We start from the raw sequence: 24,597 nt of genomic DNA on the forward strand, positions 1-24,597 counted from the left end.
GACAAGAGAAATTAGGGATAGTATCAATTCCAAAGAAGAAGCATGCAAATTAGCCAGAGAAAGTGGCTCACTTGAGGACTGGGAGAAATTCAGAGTTCAGCAGAGGAGGACAAAGGACTTAATTAGGAAGGGGAAAAAAGATTATGAGAGAAAACTGGCAGGCAACATAAAAACAGACTGTAAAAGCTTTTATAGATATGTAAAAAGGAAAAGACTAGTAAAAACAAATGTAGGTCCCCTGCAGACAGAAACAGGTGAATTGATTATGGGGAGCAAGGACATGGCAGACCAATTGAATAATTACTTTGGTTCTGTCTTCACTAAGGAGGACATAAATAATCTTCCAGAAATAGTAGGGGACAGAGGGTCCAGTGAGATGGAGGAACTGAGCGAAATACATGTTAGTAGGGAAGTGGTGTTAGGTAAATTGAAGGGATTGAAGGCAGATAAATCCCCAGGGCCAGATGGTCTGCATCCCAGGGTGCTTAAGGAAGTAGCCCAAGAAATAGTGGATGCATTAGTGATAATTTTTCAAAACTCGTTAGATTCTGGACTAGTTCCTGAGGATTGGAGGGTGGCTAATGTAACTCCACTTTTTAAAAAAGGAGGGAGAGAGAAACCGGGGAATTATAGACCGGTTAGCCTAACGTCGGTGGTGGGGAAACTGCTTGAGTCAGTTATCAAGGATGTGATAACAGCACATTTGGAAAGCGGTGAAATCATCGGACAAAGTCAGCATGGATTTGTGAAAGGAAAATCATGTCTGACGAATCTCATAGAATTTTTTGAGGATGTAACTAGTAGAGTGGATAGAGGAGAACCAGTGGATGTGGTATATTTGGATTTTCAGAAGGCTTTTGACAAGGTCCCACACAGGAGATTAGTGTGCAAACTTAAAGCACACGGTATTGGGGTAAGGTATTGGTGTGGGTGGAGAGTTGGTTAGCAGACAGGAAGCAAAGAGTGGGAATAAACGGGACCTTTTCAGAATGGCAGGCGGTGACTAGTGGGGTACCCCAAGGCTCAGTGCTGGGACCCCAGTTGTTTACAATATATATTAATGACTTGGATGAGGGAACTAAATGCAGCATCTCCAAGTTTGTGGATGACACGAAGCTGGGTGGCAGTGTTAGCTGTGAGGAGGATGCTAAGAGGATGCAGGGTGACTTGGATAGGTTGGGTGAGTGGGCAAATTCATGGCAGATGCAATTTAATGTGGATAAATGTGAAGTTATCCACTTTGGTGGCAAAAATAGGAAAACAGATTATTATCTGAATGGTGGCCGATTAGGAAAAGGGGAGGTGCAACAAGACCTGGGTGTCATTATACACCAGTCATTGAAAGTGGGCATGCAGGTACAGCAGGCGGTGAAAAAGGCGAATGGTATGCTGGCATTTACAGCGAGAGGATTTGAGTACAGGAGCAGGGAGGTACTACTGCAGTTGTACAAGGCCTTGGTGAGACCACACCTGGAGTATTGTGTGCAGTTTTGGTCCCCTAATCTGAGGAAAGACATCCTTGCCCTAGAGGGAGTACAGAGAAGGTTCACCAGATTGATTCCTGGGATGGCAGGACTTTCATATGAAGGAAGACTGGATGAACTGGGCTTGTACTCGTTGGAATTTAGAAGATTGAGGGGGGATCTGATTGAAACGTATAAGATCCTAAAGGGTTTGGACAGGCTAGATGCAGGAAGATTGTTCCCGATGTTGGGGAAGTCCAGAACGAGGGGTCACAGTTTGATGATAGAGGCCTTTTAGGACCGAGATTAGGAAAAACTTCTTCACACAGAGAGTGGTGAATCTGTGGAATTCTCTGCCACAGGAAACAGTTGAGGCCAGTTCATTGGCTATATTTAAGAGGGAGTTAGATATGGCCCTTGTGGCTATGGGGGTCAGGGGGTATGGAGGGAAGGCTGGGGCGGTGTTCTGAGTTGGATGATCAGCCATGATCATAATAAATGGCGGTGCAGGCTCGAAGGGCCGAATAGCCTACTCCTGCACCTATTTTCTATGTTTCTATGTTTCTAAAACTCTATCTGCCTCAGATCAAGAGCAAGACGACTGAATCTAATACCCTCTGCCTGTGTGCCAGGTTGTGGCTGGGTGCTCCCAGACTTCATTGCCCTGTTCCTGTCACTACTTCCTGGTCACCACAGAGTTTTGTCCAAGTTGGTCGATCGTTTGACCAAACCAGGTTAAGACCGGGGTGAAACAGGTGCCCCAACTCTGTTTGCTGTTTTCATTGCAACCATTCTTCACCTCACAGGCCAGGACCTCCCTCAAGGAGTCCAGCTTCTCCATAGGACAGATGGGGGGGTGGGTGGGCTCTTTAACCTTAACAGGTTCAAGGCAAAGAGCAAAGTGTCAACCACTTCCATCATGGAGCTCCAATACGCAGACGACAACGCCATCATAGCTCACTCTTAGGAGGACCTGCAGTGAGCAATGGACACTTTTGCCAGAGCATACAAGCTCCTGGGACTTGATCTAAACATCAAGAAAACCCAAGTCCTGCACCAACCTGATCCAGATCAAGCTCCTAAAACTCCAACCATTCAAGTTGACCACATCTCTCTGGAGAACACTGATCATTTCCCACATCTTAGCAGCCTCCTTTCTTCAAGAGCCAACACTGACCTTGAAATAAATCACAGAATAGGCTGTATAAGTGGAGCTTTTGCCAGGCTGAGAAAGGGGGGGTTTTTGAAGATCAGGATATCAAGACCAACACTAAGTGTCTGGTCTATAAAACTATTGTCCTTCCCTCCTTGCTATATGGAACGAAGTCATAGACAACATACGTAAAATCCATAAGATCCCTAGAAACTTACCATCAAAGATGCCTCTGAAAGATTCTGGAGTTAGCTGGGAGAACAGGCATAGTAAATCTAGCATCCTGGAGGATGCTAGCATCAACTCCATAGCCACAATTGTGACTCAACACCAACTGCGATGGATCGGCCACACATCCATATGCCTGACTCCCATCTCCCTAAACAACTCCTGTTTGGCCAACTCAAGGATGCAAAGTGCATTCCTGGAGGGCAGAAAAAGCTGTTCAAGGACAATATCAAGACCCACTTGAGGAAGTGCCACATCAACCTGAATGAATGGGAGAAATTAGCACAGGATAGGAAAAGCTGGAGAAGGACTGTCTATGAGGGTACTGCACAGCTCGAAGCATACGTCCACCATGTCACTGAGACTAAGCAGCTTCAACACAAGGAGAGACTGGGAAAGACCCAACCAGCTATATCCACTACCACTTCAATGACCAACACCTGCCAACACTGCAACAGGACTTATGAATCACGGATTGGACTCTTCAGTTATCTCAAGACCTACAAGAGACCAGATCAACCACCAGAACAAATATACTTGACTACAAGTAATCACTGATTATGATGATGACTAGGGCATACCACGGAAATATCAAACTCAAAAAAAGTGGCTAAAGTAATTTCAAACTTAATGTGAAACTAATTATCAATAATTCAATAAATTTAGTTTCCACCAGGAGTCTCTTAATTCACCCATTGCCATACTTCAGGTTAATGTGTTAATCTTGTTAAGAAATGTTCTATTTTAAAGTAAAAAAGCTACAATACAGAAACAAAACATTGTTTCTACCAGCAAATACTCAGCCTTATTCTCTTTGTAAATAAAGTCTTTATCACATTTACTTTTATTTCATTTTCCTTATTCATCTATCCAACCTAAGTATTAGCATTGACATTAGCATTTCTTCCTCCTGCCCAAATTGCTCACCCCCAATACACCTTTATTAATGACCCTGTATTTACTAAAATGTCCGCTCGTTCCGCAAGTGTTTATCCTGTTCATTGTGACGTTTCCCCAAGATTTGCCCCAGTGAGAAACAATCCAATTTTCCTCATCCCTCCCTCACGTTTACTTCCCCAGACTGTGTACTATCCTAAAAATGAGTCTACTTACCCTCTTAAATTTCAATACTTGCTCAGTAGCAGAAACAAAACACAAAAACAGAGCAACTAAAGCTTCCTGCTGTAATCTTACGCATCCCGATATTAAATTCTACTTGCCTATTTTTAACCCATAACGTCTATCTACTAATATTAATGGGCACTATCCTGTTATCCATTATATATCATCTTGGGAAAATGCCTTTCAACCTCTTCCCCTACCCACACTCTAACCCTTCAATTCAGTATGCCATCCTCTCCACTTTTTTCCAGTTTCCCATCATTCTCCTAAATTCAAATCAATTATAACTTTGGTTAAGGATCTTCCATTCAGTTACTGCCAAAAATGATAGACAAAGTTATCTTCCTTTATAATGCCAAAAAAAAGAAAAATGATCCTAAGAAAGAAAATTGACCTGACCAACATGACTCCAGGAAAAAAGTTGGAAGGTATACAATTTAATTCTGGTGACACAAAACTACCAAAAATGCTGATGAAGAAAAATGTCTCAGCACTTAGTTAAGGATAACAAGCAAATAATTAACCATGGGGAAAAAGGACAACCAGAAACAGAAAGCTTTAAAGGTATTTTTGATAGAAACAAGGAGGAAGTGAACATAGGTACTCAGTTCCATAGCAAAGGAACAAGATGATTTGCTTGAAAGATGAACAAAGGAACAAAGGAACGAGATGCTCTCAAACGCATCTCCCCCATTTCACACACATCTGCTCTCATTCCATCCTCCCGCCACCCCACTAGGAATAGGGATCCCCTTGTCCTCACCTACCACCCCACCAGCCTCCGGGTCCAACATATTATTCCCCGTAACTTCCGCCACCTCCAACGGGATCTCACCACTAAGCACATCTTTCCCTCCCCCCGCCCCCCCCCCCACTTTCCGCAGGTATCGCTCCCTACGCGATTCCCTTGTCCATTCGTTCCCCCCCATCCCTCCCCACTGATCTCCCTCCTGGCACTTATCCTTGTCAGCGGCACAAGTACTACACATGCCCTTACACTTCCTCCCTTACCACCATTCAGGGCCCCAGGCAGTCCTTCCAGGTGAGGCGACACTTCACCTGTGAGTCAGCTGGGGTGATATACTGCGTCCGGTGCTCCCGATGTGGCCTTCTATATATTGGCAAGACCCGACACAGACTGAGAGATCATTTTGCTGAACACCTACGCTCTGTCCGCCAGAGAAAGCAGGATCTCCCAGTGGCCACACATTTTAATTCCATGTCTCATTCCCATTCTGATACGTCTATCCACGGCCTCCTCTACTATAAAGATGAAGCCACACTCAGGTTGCAGGAACAACACCTTATATTCCGTCTGGGTAGCCTCCAACCTGATGGCATGAACATTGACTTCTCAAACTTCCGCTAATGCCCCACCTCCCCCTCGTACCCCATCCGTTATTTATTTATATACACACATTCTTTTTCTCTCTCTCCTTTTTCTCCCTCTGACTATACCCCTTGCCCATCCTCTGGGTCCCCCCCCTAAGCCTCCTGTCCCATGATCCTCTCATATCCCTTTTGCCAATCAACTGTCCAGCTCTTGGCTCTATCCCTCCCCATCCTGTCTTCTCCTATCATTTCCAATCTCCCCCTCCCCCTTTCAAATCTCTTACTAGCTCTTCCTTCAGTTAGTCCTGACGAAGGGTCTCGGCCTGAAACGTCGACTGTACCTCTTCCTAGAGATGCTGCCTGGCCTGCTGCGTTCATCAGCAACTTTGCTGTGTGTTGCTTGAATTTCCAGCATCTGCAGATTTCCTCGTGTTTGCGAAGATGATTGAGAAAGCAGTCACAAATAGCAGACGAAAGAAATGCATTGCCAAGTTCAACAACTGAAGAATGTTTGTACAGTTTGGAATTCAGGAGTCTGAAGTAGCAATTCACATGAAAAAAGAAAGTACTTAATGGTGACAGCAAGCATAGAAGTCTACACTCAAGGACAAAAATAAAAAGCTAAGAGGTTGGCAAAGACCAGGGTAATAATGACACTTCGGAGGAGGACCTGCCTTTTGTTCTTTGGATGACTTGCAAATAATGGATGTAAAACTAGGCTGGTAAGGGAAGCCTTAAGATCAAGTCATGTAAAATATGAGAAATTGGAAGTCAGATATCGTACTATCTAAAGTCATATTTCCTAAGTGATATTTTACATGGCGAGTTAGTTGCAACTGTTAACGCAAATCATTTGGTAATATAATACTGGTTGGGGTACAAATTATGGAACTTGTATGAAGAAGTCTACCATTATTGAAACTGGAATACAGAGAATCATGAACTGACACTGAAGTGTAAGTTGAGCTGGAAACATACCAGACTGGATTTGAAAACTCCAGAGCTTCAACTCCACATCAGGCAGTGGTCAACATTACAAGTATTTGTTTGGGGATGAGTGGCACATAACTGCAAGTAGACTGGTTTCAACTCATTTTATTCATTTAATAAGTACAAGTCAACTAAGGATTCTTCCCGGCCACCTATCTCACCTTATCAGCAGCTGCAAGCAAATCATCTGCCATTTTGTCAAGATTTGGTGCCTTTCCTGTATAAATAAAGCACATCATCTCCTTAAATACTTCAGGCTCCACGTCGTTGATTTCAACGCGGTTCTGTAACAAAATTAGGGGGAAAAGGGAATTTTGAATTAAATCCATCTTCTCTTGCTTAGTGTCCACATTTCATGCAAAATAAAGAAATAAAAATTAAATATTGTACTAACTCAGACTTTAATTACAGAATTACAACTGTTACATGATGTTGGCCAGAAAGAACTACAGTGTACAAATCAGTGAAATTGAAGGACTCAAGAATAGTGGAAGCAGACAGACCAATTGGTTTTGTTCTTGCCGTGAGGGAGGAGATGGAGGCTGCCATTTTATGAAGACACTCTGTTCTCTATTTCGAGTTAAAGTTGCTTAGCTTGATCAGTGTTTTAAAGTCAACACAATGATATCTCAGGTAATCTGCTGAACTGGGGACCATTTCCAAATAAGAAGTTATTTGTGAGGTGTTCTTTGGTTGGATATAATATGCAGATTTGTAAATGTTGGTCTACGTCTGGTCTGTGCAATTCAAGCTGATTGAACGACAAAGAGCAACAAATTACCGATTGTCACTGGGTGGAAAGAGGGCAATAAATGGATGCTGGTTGGAGTACAGCCAATAAAAAAATGTGTTATAAGTCAGACACATGATCTACAGCCAATGACACTGCAATGCAATACTTGAACTGGTAAGAAATGAACATAAAGGCAGATGCTCCAAGTGTGGTGGCAGCAGTAACTCTGTAGGAGAACAACCATCATGGGTGTGTGGTGCCCCATGGACACGTGAAGATTCGATACGAGACAACGAGGAACATGTGGCCAGCAGCAGAAACTCCTTTTTAACTTGTAATATCTTTTCTGTTCTTTGACTGTTCATGGAAGGTCAGGAAAACTTAGTAGGTGTGCACACAATGTATCGGTTGTATAAGTTCATGTGCTCTTCCATTGAGACAATAAAGGTACTTGTTGGTAAATATAGATTTTCTCTGTGCTTCTCTGATCATTATTACAAGGAGTGATTTTTGTAACAATGACAAATACTGTACAGAACTATCTTGTTATTCCAGTTTGCCTAACTACACCTTTTTTTTGTAAAAAAAAAATCTACACATGAAAGACAACACTTCGCTGGATAAAGTACATTTTTTCTCTGCATATATTAAAAACTGGCAAGGCTAATAAGTACTAATTATTCCTCTCAACCTAACTCTGCATTCTAGGATTTCTTAAAGGTATAGAAGGAGCAATATTTTATGCATAATCTTGGATGCAAGAGGATATTCAGCAAACTAGTCCAATCGTGTATATATCCGCCCAAGGATATGAAATCATGTATACAGGCTAATCTGATGTTTCCAGATAAATCTAAAATAACTTCAGGCCAAAACTGTATCCATCACTGTTGTCAGAAGAGAAGCTCAGTGAGAAGACCTCTCAAATTAATATTATCAGTGGATATGCAATCTGATGTTTTCATTTAAGCACGAAAGGAAACTTGGGAACTATTTGTAGCATTTCATCTAGATTTTTCCATTGTGGTGAATACAATTCATAAAAATATTGCACATGTCAGAGGCAAAGTACCACTAATATTATTTTTGATTATACATTACCTTTTTACTTTCTTCCATTTCGTGTTCAAACATAGCACTGAAGACTGGGGAACGAGCTAAAATAAACATATGTTTTTTAATTCAGGTTTTCATGTTCTAATTAACTACCAAAGGTTTGTTCCATTAAAAGTTAAATTAGTAAGTTAAACATTGAATGAAGGCAGCAGGCAAAATACAACATGATATAATCTACTGCAACTAAATTGTTCTATGTAAATTTTAAACTTCAGAAAACTGAAGGCAGACTTAAATAATTCAGAATGTTCATACTTCAATGAAAAAAGAGAATGAATTATCAATCCATAGTGCAGCTCTAGATCAAATTGTTAGTACTAATTCAAACTGAAGGAAGAACAAGAATAAAAATCAGAGCACTCCTTTTTTGAGACTGTTTTGAAAGTCTATGACTTTCAGGGATATAATGGACATCATTTTCTATTATATATCATACAATGCACAAACTTCAACCTACAAATCATGGCATTCTGGTGGTATATAAACAAAGCAAACTTGTTGTAATAATATGTATCAAGAATTTATTACGTACACAAAAATATTTCATTGATTTATTTACCTTAAGGGTAAAGGAAAACATCCAAGCAATTCATGTAAAATACATCAGTGCCTGAGCTTAAGTGCAAATTCATCTATTATCACTTTTTTCCCCCAAAACTGATGTGGAAACTAATGTTTTCTGGCTAGTGAAGTCTCCAATCATTACTGACAGACTGGTAGACTTGTTACTAAATATAATTCTTCCTACTGGCTCCAATTCATTGAAAGCTAGAATCACACAGCTTTAAATTACCTTTTCTGTTTCTACAATGCAAAATGACAATCAATCCACCAATAGTTCAATATTTCAATGAATCAATAGTTCAAATTACTAATAACTTGACCACCCAACAAAAAAGCAAAAGAAACCCTTTCTTCAAAGCAGCAAAAAGGGAAAAACCCAAAGGAATCTTTGACTGTTTGTCCAAGAAAAATTCCATATAAACTAAATATTTAAAATATATGCCTTGAAACAAATGAAATGGAACATAACTATAAGTGTGCACTGTAACTTTCCTCTCTTGCTCCGAGCAATATAAACAATAATATTACATCATCAGTATGTGAGAATAAAGCTAGTGAGTGCAATTTATTGGACGGACCCTTCTATATCATTTATAGCAGCCTGCAAAACTGCTCCAGATGTACTTCTACCTCCAACAATGCTATAATTTGCAAGGACATGTTTCATAGCCAAGTTGATGTCCCACTTATTACCACCACTATAATCTAACGTGAAGGAAAAACTAATCAAAGTTCAAAAACAAAATCTGAGAAATAAATTAAGCTGCATCAAATTATTATAGCCGGAGGCTGAGACTCACAAGACCACCCATTAAAAGAAAATGAGAGGAACACCCACAAAATGCTGGAGGAATTCAGCAAACCAAGCAACATCAATGGAAAAGAGTAAACAGTTGACAGTTCAGGCCGAGAACCTTGTGTTATTATAAAACAATAAGGGTAGCTTCATTTTTATGCACTAAGGATTTAATGTTCTTTGATTTAAACAATGCTATTCTAAATATTCCTGAGTACCTTTCTGCAATAAATACTTGGCGACCACAGAATGAATATGACATTTATTTATGAGTTAGACCCTTCAACTCATTTGTAACTTCAGTACACATCAATACAATTTCTGGATCCCAGTTCAACAAGTATGAGATTCCAATAAAAATGGTTACTTTACTCCAAAAAGGGGACGTGACAAATTGCCACACCTGGAATAGTAACTCATCTCTTCAGATATTGATCAATGCTCCGAAAATGATGACACTGAGCGTCCTTTATTTTTAAACTTTATTTTGCTCCACTTGGTTGATAACCATGTGGTGAACAGAAACATGTTCTACATTGGTGGACTCTGTCTTTAAAAAAAAAGTCTGTATTAACATGGAGCCATACCACATTGAGATATACATGTAGGACAAAATTGATATTAATGTAAGAATGTTCCAAACCTGCTAGAATTGCTTTATGAGCTTGGAATTCTTGGCCTGCTACACAAAGGCAACAGTCTGTAAACCTAGAGTTTTCCCATAATCCTCCAAGCTCGTCTGCTAACCGACATTCAGGAACTTTCACCATATTCATGGTGTTCTGGCCTGAGATATTCACTGAATCCTGGACCACACTCACCTGCAGTACAAAAGAAATACATAATCGTGGCACACTATTATTGCAGTTAATTCCTAATGTTCCAATCTGTATTATTTAAAATAAATGCAACATCAGCAATATTAACATAATCCCACTTGAAAATCCAGGTTTAAAAGCTTTTGTACATAAACCTTGTACGAAACCAAGTCAGGCTGCATAAGCATAATACAGGCTAAAAGAGAAAATCATTACAATACATTTTCTACTTTGATAATCCATTGATTTGTTGAAATGCCACTTTTCTAATAAAATTAAAATTAATAAATGAGTATACCTTAAAGCTCTAAAATATTTCAAAATTTATTAAACTTTGAAAAATAATGCTGTTCTTGGAATTGGTAAATTGCTGTTTCAGTTACTTACAAAGTCAATTCCAATTATCTGTAGTAGCTTTTATTGCCTTGACTAAAACATGTTTTTCCTTTCACAGTTGTGTACAGTGGTTTCTGTCAAATTGTCTAATACACAATTCAAATTTAAACACCTGGTGAATAAGTAATAACAACTTTAACAGAACAATGAACAGGAAATTTACAAAATAACCTGGAAATACAGAGCAATAGATATACAGAGGATATACACTAATATACACCATATGCACTTATTTGTTAATCCAAATGAATGTTAAAGTGACAGCTTCCAAATACATTGTGATCCAGCTGCATAAAAATAAATCATTGCCTTAATGACACCTACTAAAGGCTGAGACATATTATAAAATAGTATCACATTTTATTTAATCAATATATGAAGCTTGATTCAAAGCCCTTGAAAGATACAGATTTTATATTAATAGCCATTAGGTATTCTTGATAAAACTCATTTGGCAAATAACCAATGAAATTGAAGTCATAAGCAAATTAGCATAATTTTAGAAAATTATTACTAAGTGAAATGCTTATTTCACTTCAGTATAACCATAACGGTGGGTTACAACCCCAAAGCTACTTCAATATGATTCCACAGTGAAATAATTTTGAATGTTATAACTCCTTCTTGAAGCTGAAAGGACACTATTTTGCTGTTTTGTAAAATGCTTTCAAAATCAGAAAAATAAATCAAATTAACAAGTCATTAGATTGTGAGAGGCTTTGAAGAATATTAATTATTGTTGTGAGAACTTCAGTGATCATTTATTCTTTTGTTATCACCAAGTCAAAAGTGGTTTATGATAAATTCAAATTATTAACAAGAAAGCTAGTAAAATATTAAAATAGAGATTTCATTGCACAATCTTTTTCCAACAAATTTCAAAACTCTGTATTCACCTGGGCTTGTGCATTTGTTCACTTAATATTAGCAGTATAGCAACATATAACCACAGGCAGCAACAGTCAGTAGATATTTCCATTAACACCTACTGCAAAATGTAAATGTATAGAATTCAGCTAAATTATCACACCTCTTCCCAATCCATCTGCCAATCTTCCAGACCTGCTCCCAACTAAGCATTCTAAAGCCTGAATCTAATAGCATATATTAACAATTCAAACATGTAATTCATCTGACCAAGTCAAAAACATTATTCACTCAAAGGATTGTTGCAGTAGTTCAAGTTTAATTGTCTTTCAACCATACACAAATACCCATGAACAGAGCTAAGCGAAACAGCATTACTCCAGACCCAAAGCGCAAAACACAGTACCAACAGTCACACACAGCACAAGGCATGATACCAAGCACATACAAGATACCAGTAAAATACAGCCACACAAAAAATATGTAGTCCAAGACCCTGGGTCCATGAATGGTGCAGCAATCTGTAATCGAACACAATAGGGCATGTCTTCTGCTGAGAACACTGGAGATAGCACTGACTCGAGCTTGGACACTGTGCCACACCACCTCTGGTGAAGCAGATCGACTGCAACACTTCTCTCCTGGGCAGCTGTAAACAAGTGACACCACAGCTTGAGGCCTAGTCCTCGCTACGACAGCTCCCCCGCCCCTGCCGTCTGCCAATAAATCAGTGAATCAGACTTGCAGCATTCCATATTAACAATGTCAAAGAAGGTTTTGCGATCACAAGAAATGCAACCAAGATGATCACTTGCTACAGATGGCCTTCGTGCATCGACTCTTCCAGTGCAGGCAGCAGCGCGATCCAAACTAACTCCAGCTCCTTCAATTTCTCTACCAACAAGCAGCTTGCTAATGTGTAGACCTGCAGTAGTTTAAGTTCTGAATATCCATCAGGGTCTAGCGATCATACATTTAAAGAAAATAGCACCTTTGGTTGGCCCCTTAGCAGCCGTTGCAATTGAACACATTGCATCTCACCAGAAGCCAAGCTTTAAAAAAAATCACTACTTTTTCCAAGTAATGATGAAACACTGTCCACTATTTAAAACAAAACTCTTTAGGAATAGGAACAGCCATCTTCATATATGCATTACATTTTTATTAACCACATTTGGAGAGTGCAGGTGAACCTCAGCGACTTCTGGCAGGTGGTCAGTAAAACAGGGAAAACAACTAAACACTTTGGTATGCACTCTTTTTCTGGTAAACAATTATCACAAGCAATAGACTGTAACTTCCCTTTCAACTTTGAGGCAATTTGATGTGGCAGATCCGAGGTGAGGTGAGGCAGCGCACCCACCGTCAACAGCGAGGAAGACCTGAGGTTCGATTGATTTAAGTGCAGGCCAAACTGGAAAGGTCAAGCACAGGTCAAATCGAGGCAGCGGGGTCCAGGCCCCAGAGCGTACCAAAGTGACTGAACTCAATGTTTGGAATGACGATATAGGCATGGGAAAGACTGAAAAGATCAGGGTGTCGGGACCCCAAGATGAGGAACAGGCAGGTTCAGCTCGCTGCTCCACTCTGTGCTGAACTAAGGGTCTACGGTCAGACTCTCTTTGTGAACTTCAGTTCAGGACGCTATTTGCTTGTGTTTACTGTTTGCATGATTTTTTTTTCCTCTCTGCACATTGGGTATTTGACAGTTTTTTTTAAAATGGGTTCTTTTGGGTTTCTTTGTTTTGTGGCTGCCTGTTAAGGGATGAATCTCAAGGGTATATAATGTACACATATTTTGATAGTAAATGCATTTTGAACTTTGAATACACTCAAGGAAATCAGGAGGGCAAAAAAAGGAAATGAAAGAGATTCTGGAAGTATATTAGGAGCAATAGGGTAACTGGACAAAGAATGGGTCCCCTTATATTCATCTATATTTATCATGAAGTTGTTCATGGAAGCTAGGGAATTCAGGGAAGAGAATAGTGATGTCCTTTAATATACGTACATTACAAAAGAGGTGGTGTTTTCAGTCTTGAGATGCATAAAGGTGGATAAATCCCCAGGGTCTGGCCAAGTTGCCCTAAGGCATTGTAGGAAGCAGGGGAAGAAATTGCTGTGGTCCTGGCAGAGACTTTTGCATCTTTCTCGTTCATAGGAATGGTACCAGAAGATTGAAAGGTGATTAATTTTATGCATTTAAGAGGGAATGCAAGGATAAGCCAGAGGATTACATACCAATGAGATAAACATCACTGATCAGCAAGTTACTGAATTGTGAGAGACAGATTCTATGTTTCATTTAGAAAAGCAAACACAGATCACGGATCTTAACCATGGCTTTGTGTGGGAAAGAGTTGCTCAGATTTATCCAAGTAAACAAGACTGATGAGTGTAGTATGGTAGACTTTGTCTACATGGACATTAGCAAGACCTTTGACCAAGTCCTGTGTATAGACTGCTTCAGAAGATAATAGAAACAGAGTCATACAGCAAAGAAACAAGCCCAACTCGTCAATGCCGACTATAGTGTCAATATAAGTTAGTCCTCCATTTGCCTGCATTTGGCCCATACTCCCCAAAACCAGCTGTTCTCAACCTTCTATATGCCATAGACCAATATCAGGCCGGGAACCATGGCTCAAGGCCTTTCCTATTCCTGCACATGTCCGTATGTCTGTTGTCATTACTGTACTCATCTATATTGCTTCCTCTGGCAGCATTTTCCATATGCTCACTTTCTGTGCAAGAAGGTTGCCCCTCAAGTCCCTTTTAAATCTTTCCCTTCTCATCTTAAATCTATGCTCTTTAGTTTTGAGTTCCCCTGGGGAAAATGACAGACTATGCACCTTATACACACCCCTCATTATTTTGCAAAACGGGGGTTTCCTAACTGGGGTCCACAGACCGCTTGCTTAATGGGATTCGTCCATGGCATAAAAATGGTTGGGAATCCCTGCTCTGGAAGGTCATCCCTCAAGCCTCTTACATCCCAGGGAAAGAAAATCCCAGCCTACCTAGCCTCCCTTTATAACTCAAGTCCTCTAGTCATGCAACGTCCTTGTGAATCTTTTCTGCACCCTTTCCAGCCAAATGACATCCTTGCTATAGAGAGCAACAAGAACTATGCACAATATGCCAAATGTGGTTTTCACCAACTTGTACAGCTGTAACGTAACATACCAATTTCTATACTCAATGCCATATCCAAAGGCAGCAAGCATGTCAAACACCTGTTGCACCATCCTGTCCATCTCTATCTCCATTTTCAAGAAACAATATACCAGTGCCTCTAGGTCCCTATTCTTCTACATTATTCTCCAGGGACATCAAGAATCCAACCATTTACTGTGCAAGTCCTGTTCTGGTTTAAAACTAGCACTTATAAGAGTTAAATTCCACCTGTCATTCTTTGGTCCACCTCCCCAGTTGATATCCTGTAGTAATCTTGGATTACTGTAAACTTAATATGTATAGTTTAATGATAATTTTAGCAATCTGTAATCTCAGATAACTCTCTTCACTGTCTACTATATCGACAATTGTAACATCATCTGCAAACTTGCTCATCTTACTAACTACATTCTCATCCAAATTTTGTGGGACACCACTAGTTATAGGCATCCAATCTGAGAAACAACCCTCTACCACATTCTGCCTCCTTCCACCAAACCAATTTATACATCCAGTTGACTAGCTCACCATGGATCAATTGTGATCTGATCTTCCAGACTAACCTACCATCCATGCAGGACCTCGTCAAGACTTGTTAAAATCCATGTAGACAACATTCACCACCCTGCCCTCATCAATCCTCTAATCCAATTCTCAAAAAAAAAACTCATTCACATTTGTGTGATTCAATTTCCCATGCACAAAGCTATTAATGATGTGGCAGAGAATGTAAGTGGCATGATTTGTATGCAGCTGATACCAAAATTGGTAGCTAAGTGGACAATGAAGGTGGTTGCCTAAGGTTACAACAGAATCTAGAGCAACTGGAAAACTGGGCAAAGGAATGGGAGATGGAACTTAAGACCATAAGGCAAAGGAGCAGAAGTCGGCCATTTGGCCCATCGAGTCTGCTCCGCCATTTTATCATGAGCTGATCCGTTCTCCCATTTAGTCCCACTCCCTCGCCTTCTCACCATAACCTTTGATGCCCTGGCTACTCAGATAACTATCAATCTCTGCCTTAAATACACCCAATGACTTGGCCTTCGCTGCTGCCCGTGGCAACAAATTCCATAGATTCACCACCCTCTGACTAAAAAAATTGAACTTGCATCTAACACTTCCACTGACAGCTCATTCTATACTCACACTAGTGAAGGAGTTCTGCCTCAGGTTCTCCATAAATACTTCACTTTGTACCCTAAATCTATGAACTCTGGTTCTAGTCACGGTAGCACAGCAGTTGCTCGACACTATTACAGCTTGGGGCATTGGAGTTCAGAGTTCAATTCCAAGATCATCTGTAAGGAGTCTGTATGTCCTCCCAGTGGAATGCATGGATTTTCTCTGGGTGCTCCTGTTTTCTCCCACAGTCCAAAGATATACTAGTTAGCAGGTTAATTGGTCATAGTAAATTGTCTCGTGATTTGCCTTGGGCTAAATCTGGGGGTGCCGGGCAGAGCGGTCTGAAGGTGCCCTCCAGGAATGCATACACTACCCACTACTGACGCATGAGTGTACTGCTAGATCCAGTTCAATTTTCTAATGACACAACAGTGATTAGACCTTTCTATCAGTCCTGTACACCATCTTGTCATTGTTGTTGATGAGGCTGAGTTCAACAATTTTGCATCTCAACATGGACACAATTAAAGAAATGATTGTGGATTTTAGGAAGCTGCAGGCTGACCACTACTTACTACACATAACAGACAACCTCACTTGTTTTCCTCAACACCACCTCTAAGAAAGCACACCAGCATCTCCACTTCCCGAGGAGATTGAGGTGAGTAAGACTCCCCCTTCCCCATTCTATCCAATTTTTACAACAGCGCCATTGGAAGTGTCCTGACCAGCTGCATCACCATCTAGTATGGGAATTGCAAAGCATCAAACTGCAAGACCCTACAAAGGATTGCAAGGACTGCTGAGAGGATCATCGGGGTCTCTCTTCCACCCATGCAAGATATTTATCAGGAGCGCTACATATGCAGGGCCTCAGCATTGTCAATGACGCATCCCATCCATCCAACAATCTTTTTGACCCCTCTACAATCAGGCAGGAGGTACCATAGCATTAGGACAAGAACTGTTAGAATAGGAAAGAGCTTTTCCCATGGGCCACGAGATTATTGAACTCCCTGCCACCACCCAGATCTCATCACACATAACATATTAATTACTTTTCGACCTGCGTCATAAATGCACCTTAATAAATGTCAATTTATTTGTGATAATGCTGCCTTATCATGTTGAAACGTGTTGACGATCCATAATCAGGCCCTGTCTATCGAAAAGCTTATCTATCCTGTTCCTTAGAATACTTTCCAATAATTTACCCATGATTAACTTCAGGCTCATCAGCCTACAACCTCCTTTTTCATTCTTAAAGCCTTTCTTAATCAACAGAACAACATTAGCTATCCTCTAGTCTTTCAGCATCTCACTCAGACCAAGGACATTTTAAATATCTGCACTAGCCTCCCGCAAGGTCAAAGAGGATACCATGTCACAGTTTGAGGATAGAGGGGAAGCCTTTTAGGACTGAGATTAGGAAAAACTTCTTCACACAGAGAGTGGTGAATCTGTGGAATTCTCTGCCACAGGAAACAGTTGAGGCCAGTTCATTGGCTATATTTAAGAGGGAGTTAGATATGGCCCTTGTGGCTACGGGGGTCAGGGGGTATGGAGGGAAGGCTGGGGTGGTGTTCTGAGTTGGATGATCAGCCATGATCATAATAAATGGCAGTGCAGGCTCGAAGGGCCGAATGGCCTACTCCTGCACCTATTTTCTATGTTTCTATGTCAGGCTCTGGGGATTTTTCCACCCTAATTCACCTCCACAAGTACCATCCTCTTCCATAACCTGGATACCATCCATGACCTCACTATTCTTTTGCCTCAGTTCTATAGTTTCTGTGTCTGTTTCCCAAATTTCAAAAACAACAAAGAACAAAGCCTCCGTCAGAACCAGCAAACTTAAAGTCACTGTTATACCACAGTCATCATCCTGATCGGGCAAAATGCTTGTAAGAACACAAATCAACTGGTCAAACCACAAAACAGCACAACACAGGCCCACCATGCAATCATGTTGATCTAACTAATCCCACCTGTTTGCACAAGTTCAATACCAGTTTATTCCTACTGCAATTCGTTTTAAATATAGAATTATTGGTCTGCATCTCAGGTTTTCTTTGACTGATCAGTCAGCTCTTTCAAAGACTTAAACTGATCATTTTAATTGTTTAAATCTTATTTGCATAACTGCTCACTTTTCATTATTTGTAATACAAGCCAAATACAAACCATTACATTCCAACCCATAAAAAGGAAAATGATGAATAAGAACCATCAGTAAGGATTAAAAACAGAGTGGATCAGCGATCACGAATAAAACTGTATCCACCCAATGTATTACACATACTGCTCATTGTTTATTCACATTATTGACCAACAAAGGCAAATGTATCAAACTCAATAAACACCTTTTCAAGACATCATTAGGTAATCAAGTATTTAAACCTTGACTGAGAATGCAGAAGTCAATTAGTAGTTTAATTGGCGATTGAACCCCGGAAAAGTTTAGCAGCCTATAAATAATATTGCTATTTAATTATTTATAACAACTAGGCTAAAGGCACTTAAATTTTAAAATGCAACAAAAAGCTGACATATGACAAATATGCATAGATTAAAGATCAAACTCAATAGTTGTTGCGAGTTCTTTGAGCTATCAGTTGTAAAGTTTACTGCTGGTTAAAATCAAGGGTTAATTGCAATAGGTACAGGTACACCTATAGCTAACTAGAAAGCATTTAGTATATAACAAAAGTAAACAAAAGTAATCTCAATTTATTTTCTTAATTCATTTGCACAGTCAGCATATCTAATCAGTAATTGGCTTTGGAAGTTTAGAATTATATAGATCAGTATCTTGATAGCCTTTTAAATTTGTACCACAATTACAAATTAGATTACTTAACAGTTACATGTGGAAATTGTGGGATTGTTTTTCTTCTGCAATGAAGTCGTAAGAGTTTATGAAATGCTGAACCCATAGAGTCCATGCACAGGATATAGTCAGGTTTACAAACTTCCATACTGTGATTACAGGAGTTAAATGTAATGTAATTTTAGCCAACAGGATTATTTTCCCAAATTGCATACTTTACATCTCAACTTTGTTAACTGATGATAATGCAGCTCAAAATTGTTCCACAGGATATAATATTAATTAGGTTTGCCCTTGAATGGAATAGCCTAGTCAATCATGGGTAAAACCCTACCCCACCATTGAGCAAATCTACAAGGAACACTGTGCAGGAAAACAGCATCCATCATCAAGGACCCTCACCATCCAGGCCATGCCCTCTTGTTGCTGCTGCTAATTGGGGAGGGTGGTTCAGGAGCCTCAAATCCCACACCAAGTTCAGGAACAGTTATTACATCTCAACCATCAGGCCCTTGAATCAGAGTGGATAACTTCACTCACCCTAATACTGGAACTGATTCCACAATGCATGGACTCACTTTCAAAGATTCCACAACTCATATTCTACCTCAATTGTTACTTATTTATTATTGCGCTTTTGTTTTTGCATTTGCACAATGCTGTCTTTTTCACATTGGTTGTTTGTCAGTCTTTGACGTGAGCAATTTTTCATTGAATCTACTGTGTTTCTTTGTATTTACTGTGAATATCCATAAGAAAATGAATCTCAGGGTTGGATATGGTGACATATATGTACTTTGATAATAAATTTACTTTGAAGGCACATGCTTGCCTTATTCAATGTAATATGGGAAGCCATTTTTGAGAAAGTTTAAGAAATTTTGATCAATTTTGGAAGACTGATCATCTTGCAAATTAGTATACCGAAAAGATGGGTGTACATTCTGCAAAGAATCTAACTAGACAATCCTTCAGGGATTTTTCAGCAGCCAACATTATCTGAAAACATGGGTGTCAATACAGCATAATCCCAACAATCATAGATTGAATACAGTCAGATGAAAAAGAACAGTGCATCTGTTAAATAAGAATTAATCAGATAGTAGTTGAAAATGTTTTAAGACATTAACATTATTATGCAGAGTGGCTCATGGGGTACCTTATAATTCTCAAAGAACATTCTGGAGACCAGCACAACATTAACCAGCACTTGTTATCAGCTTATTTCTTCGTGATAGCAATACTGATTTCTGCTGGTTACTGTAAAGATAGCATGAGGTGGCATTTCTGCATCTGAAGGACATACCTCGCAGAACAATGTCAGCTTATCATCAGGGAGGAGTCCATTGGCCTCATCCAAAAGGAAATCCCTTCGAATAAATTTCTTAAAACCCCAGTCTTTTCCTTGCACAAATCGATATGCCCTTTGACTTTCTGCAAAACAAAATTACATTGATTCTACTTAGTTTAATGTCAGTGTAAAGTTGATCAAGCCCAGGTAGAGATAATCACGTCCACAGCATTTTGAAGGGGGAAGAAGAGCAGCCAGATGTCTTGGTGCATATTGGGAAAAGGAAAAGCAAAGAGATCCTGAAGAGAGAATTTAGAGAGCTTGGCAGAAAGCTGAGAAGCAGGAGCTCTAGGGTAGTAATTTCTGGATTGCTACTTGTGCCACACAACAGTGACGGTAGAAACAGGGTGAATCAGCAGATAAATGCGTGGCTGAGAACCTGGTGCAGGGGGCAGGGCTTCACGTTCATCTGGGGGAGGTATGACCTGTACAAAAGTGATGGGTTGCACCTGAACCCAAGGGGGAACCAATATTCTTGCAGGCAGGTTTGTTAGAGTTGTTAGCGAGGGTTTAAACTAATTTGGTGGGGGGGGGGAGAACCGGAGTGAAGGGACTCGGGATAGGACGGATGGTAAAAAAGCAAAAATAGCATGTAGTCAGACGGTCAGGAAGGGCAGGCAAATGACAGGACAAAATTAAAGCCAGCAGGGTGAGTATCAGTGCATTAGGGATGCAGAATCAAAAAGGTAGCAAATATAGTCAAAGTGTTACATCTCAATACATGAGGTATAAGAAATGTAAGATGGATGATGTTGTTGCAGTATTACAGATTGTTAGGTATGATGCTGTTGGCCATCACTGAATCGTGGCTGACAGTCTGTTGTTGGGAGCTGAATGTCCAAGGTTACACATTGTATCAGAGGGATAGGAAGGTTGGCAGAGGGGGTGATGTGGATCTGCTAGTAAAGAATGGCATCAAATCAGTAGGAAGATGTGACACAGGATCGGAAAAATGTTGCATCCTTGTGGGTTGAGTTAAGAAACTGCAAGGGTAAAAGGACCTTGATGGCCTACCAACACTAGCTGGGACATGGACCACAAATTACAATGGAAAATAGAAAAGGCAAGACAAAAAGGCGATGCTATCATAGTCATGGAAGATTTCAACAAGACTGGGGAAATCAGGTTGGTAATGGAGTTTGTTGAATGCCTATGAGATGGCCTTTTAGAGCAGTTTGTCATTGAGCTTATTAGGGGATCAGCTATAATGGACTGGGTGTTATATAATGAACAAGGGGTGCTCAGGGAACTCAAGGTAAAAGCGCCCTTAGGAGGCAGTGATCACAATATGATGGAGTCAACTTGAAATTTGACAGGGAGAAAATAAAGTCTGATGTAGCAGTATTTCAGTGGAGTAAAAGAAATTATAGTGGTATGAGAGAGAAGTTGACCAAAGTAAATTGGAAAGAGATGCTAGCAGAGCAGCAATGGCGTCCGTTTCTGAAGAAAAGTGAGCAAGGTGCAGGACAGATGTATTCCAAAAATGAAGAAATACTCAAAAGCCATAGCACAACCATGGCTGACAAGGGAACTCAAAGCTAATGTAAAAGCAAAGGGAGGGCATACAACAAAGCAAAAATTAGCAGGAAGATAAGAGATACAGATAGAGAAACTTTAAAAACCTACAGAGAGCAACTAAAAGAATATTAGGAGGGAAAAGATGAAATATGAAAGCAAGTTAGCAAACAATATCAAGGTGGATAGTAAGAGCTTTTTCAAGTATGTAAAAAATAAGAGATGAGACTATTAAAAATGAAACTGGAGAAATAATAAGGGGGGGGGGAAGACAAGGAGATGGCAGATGAACTAAATGAGTATTTTGCATCTGTCTTCACTGTGTTAGACACTAGCAGCATGCCAGATGTTGAAGGGTGTGAAGGAAGAGAAGTTACTATTACAAGGGTGAAGGTGCTCAAAAAGCTGAAAGACCGCAGAGTACACAAACCACCCAGCCCAGATGAAATGCACCCTAGGGTCCTGAAAGAGGTAGCGGTAGAGATTGTGGAGGCATTAATGATGATCTTTCAAAAATCATTGGATTTTGGCACGGTGCCAGAGGACTGGAAAATTGCAAATGTCACTCCACTCTGCAAGAAAGAAGGAAGGCAGCAGAAAGGAAATTATAGACCAGTTAGCTTGACTTGTATAGTTGGGAAGATGTTGGAGTCAATTGTTAAGGATGATGTTATGTAGTACTTGGTGACACAGGACAAGATAGGATAAAGGCAGCATAGTTTCTTTAAGGGAAACTCACGAATCTGTTGGAATTTTTTGAGATTACAAGTAGAATAGATAAAGGGGATGCACTGGATGTTGTATACTTAGACTTTCAGAAGGCCTTTGATAAGCAGCATCATGTGTGGCACCTTGTCAAGTTAAGAGCCCATGGTATTACAGGAAAGTTACTAACATGGTTAGAACATTGGCTGATTGGTAGGAGGCAGTGAGTGCGAATAAAAGGATTTTTTTCTGGCTGGCTGCTAGTGACTATTGGTGTTCCGCAGGGTTTCGTGTGGGGACCATTTCTTATTATGCTGTATATCAATGATTTAGATGATGGAATAGATGGCTTTGTTGCTAAGTTTGCAGATGATACGAAGATTGGTGGGGGGCAGGTAGTGTTGAGGAACCAGGTAGGCTGCAGAAGGAAAATGCATGGTCATGCACTTTGGTAGTAGCACTGTGCAGACTATTTTCTAAGTTGGGAGAAAATCCAAAAATCTGAGATGTAAAGGGACTTGGGAGTCCTTGTGCAGAACACCCTAATGGTTAACTTGCAGGTTGAGTCAGTGGTAAGGAAGGCAAATGCCATGTTAGCATTCATTTCAAGAGGTCTAGAATACAAGGGCAGCGATGTGATGCTGAGGCTTTATACAGCACTGGTGAGGCCTCACCTTGAGAATTGTGAACATTTTTTGGTTCTTCATCTAAGAAAAAATATTTTGGCATTGGAGAGGAGGTTCACAAGGATGATTCTGGGAACAAAAGGGTTATCAATCGAGGAACCTTTGATGGCTCTGGGTCTGTACCTACTGGAATTTAAAAGCATGAGAGTGGATCTCATTGAAATCTTTTGAATATTGAAAGGCCTGGACAGAGTAGATGTGGAAAGGATGTTTCCAATGTACTGTAGGACAAGAGGACACAGCTGCAGGATAGAGGGGTGTCCATTTAAAACAGATGCAGAGAAATTTCTTTAGCCAGAGGGTGGTGAATTTGTGAATTTTTTTTTAAACCACAGGCAGCCGTGGAGGTCAGGTCGTGGGTGTATTTAAGGCAGAATTGATAGTTTCTTGATTGGACATGGTATCAAAGGTTATGGGGAGAAGGCTGGGGAGTGGGGTTAAGGAGGGGAAAAAGGATCAACCATGATTGAATGGTGGAGCAGATTCAATGGGCCAAATGGCTTAATTCTGCTCCTACGTCTTATGGTCTTATTATTCACATTAATTTGCATTTCAATAGAAAAGGTTTAGCCACCAATATAACATCCTGTATATGTATTCCAGTTGATAAAAATAATGGGTAGGCTCCAAAGACACCAATGAATTATTAAGCTGAAAGAATTCAATTGATTTAACATTAAAATTTTATTCCAATTTCTTGTGCTTCAATAAACCCAATTTCAGTGGATAACAGTTCCAGAAGCTTGTTAAACACACCACAACTTTTTAATAAGGCAATGCAATTCTAATTCTATAAACACCAAATTTAAAATTTTAGTGTCCACATCTTTTAAAATTGAGTTTGTTAAATGCTATAACTTTAAATTCCAATTAAGAGTTTAACATCTGAACTGGCTTACTCAAAATATTCAAATTAAACATTAAACCAATCCTGCAAGTCGAGTAATTAAATCTATGGAATAACGAAAGCAATTATACTGATGAATGCACTGAAAATAATCCACAATGATAATCTATGTATTTTGTCAACTGCAGCAAAATAATGAACACTGCTTTGCTAAAGAATCAGAAATGGAGCGCGAAAGCATCTGGAATCTAATTTCAAGTTCACACTCAGTTACAGAAAGCCATTGTTACTTACTAACCAGAAAATATAATGCAAAATAAATCAAGGCAGTTTCAATGCAATCCTCAGTGAACGTGCAAACTTGTCATTGTTTAGTATTAGTATTGCCAGAAATAATATAGTTGACATAAGACTTAAATGTGGTTGACATCTTCTAAGCAAACCTGAGGTTTGTCTTTAAAAGTAAACTTCAGTGGCTTCTTTCTAGCCAATGCCAGAGCTGGGGGTGCTTGACAATACTAAATCTCCCAAATCATTAAGCATTCCACTTCTCAGTCCAAACATATTTCCCCCTAATGTAAAAAAAAATGCATTCCCTTTCTTCAAAATCTGAGATTTCTGGAGTACAAAGGCTGTTCAGTTCTCTGAAAAAATATTAATCATACATTGTGTAAAATTTTGTGCAAAAAGGCCATGAATTCTATTCCACAAGCCCTCAAAGGAGCATTTAAGACTTGCATAGCAGTTTTATAGAAACGAAGCTCATGTAAACTTTGCAAAGTG

General features: G+C 39.8%; 1 protein-coding gene across 6 annotated transcripts in view; it reads right to left on the reverse strand.

Moving 5' to 3' along the window:
* The window catches only part of spop (speckle type BTB/POZ protein), a 129,828-nt gene that overhangs the window by 20,845 nt on the left and 84,386 nt on the right, over positions 1-24,597 (reverse strand). For all 6 annotated transcript variants that reach the window (XM_072249075.1, XM_072249079.1, XM_072249077.1 and 3 more), the window contains 4 exons: positions 20,017-20,144; positions 10,141-10,318; positions 8,123-8,178; positions 6,450-6,572 (listed from right to left, as the gene is read on the reverse strand). In XM_072249075.1, the coding sequence (XP_072105176.1) occupies positions 6,450-6,572; positions 8,123-8,178; positions 10,141-10,318; positions 20,017-20,144 (485 nt within the window). The remainder of the gene's footprint in view (positions 1-6,449; positions 6,573-8,122; positions 8,179-10,140; positions 10,319-20,016; positions 20,145-24,597) is intronic.

The sequence above is a fragment of the Mobula birostris genome, chromosome X, assembly GCF_030028105.1.
Source record: "Mobula birostris isolate sMobBir1 chromosome X, sMobBir1.hap1, whole genome shotgun sequence".
Taxonomy (NCBI): Eukaryota; Metazoa; Chordata; class Chondrichthyes; order Myliobatiformes; family Myliobatidae; genus Mobula; species Mobula birostris.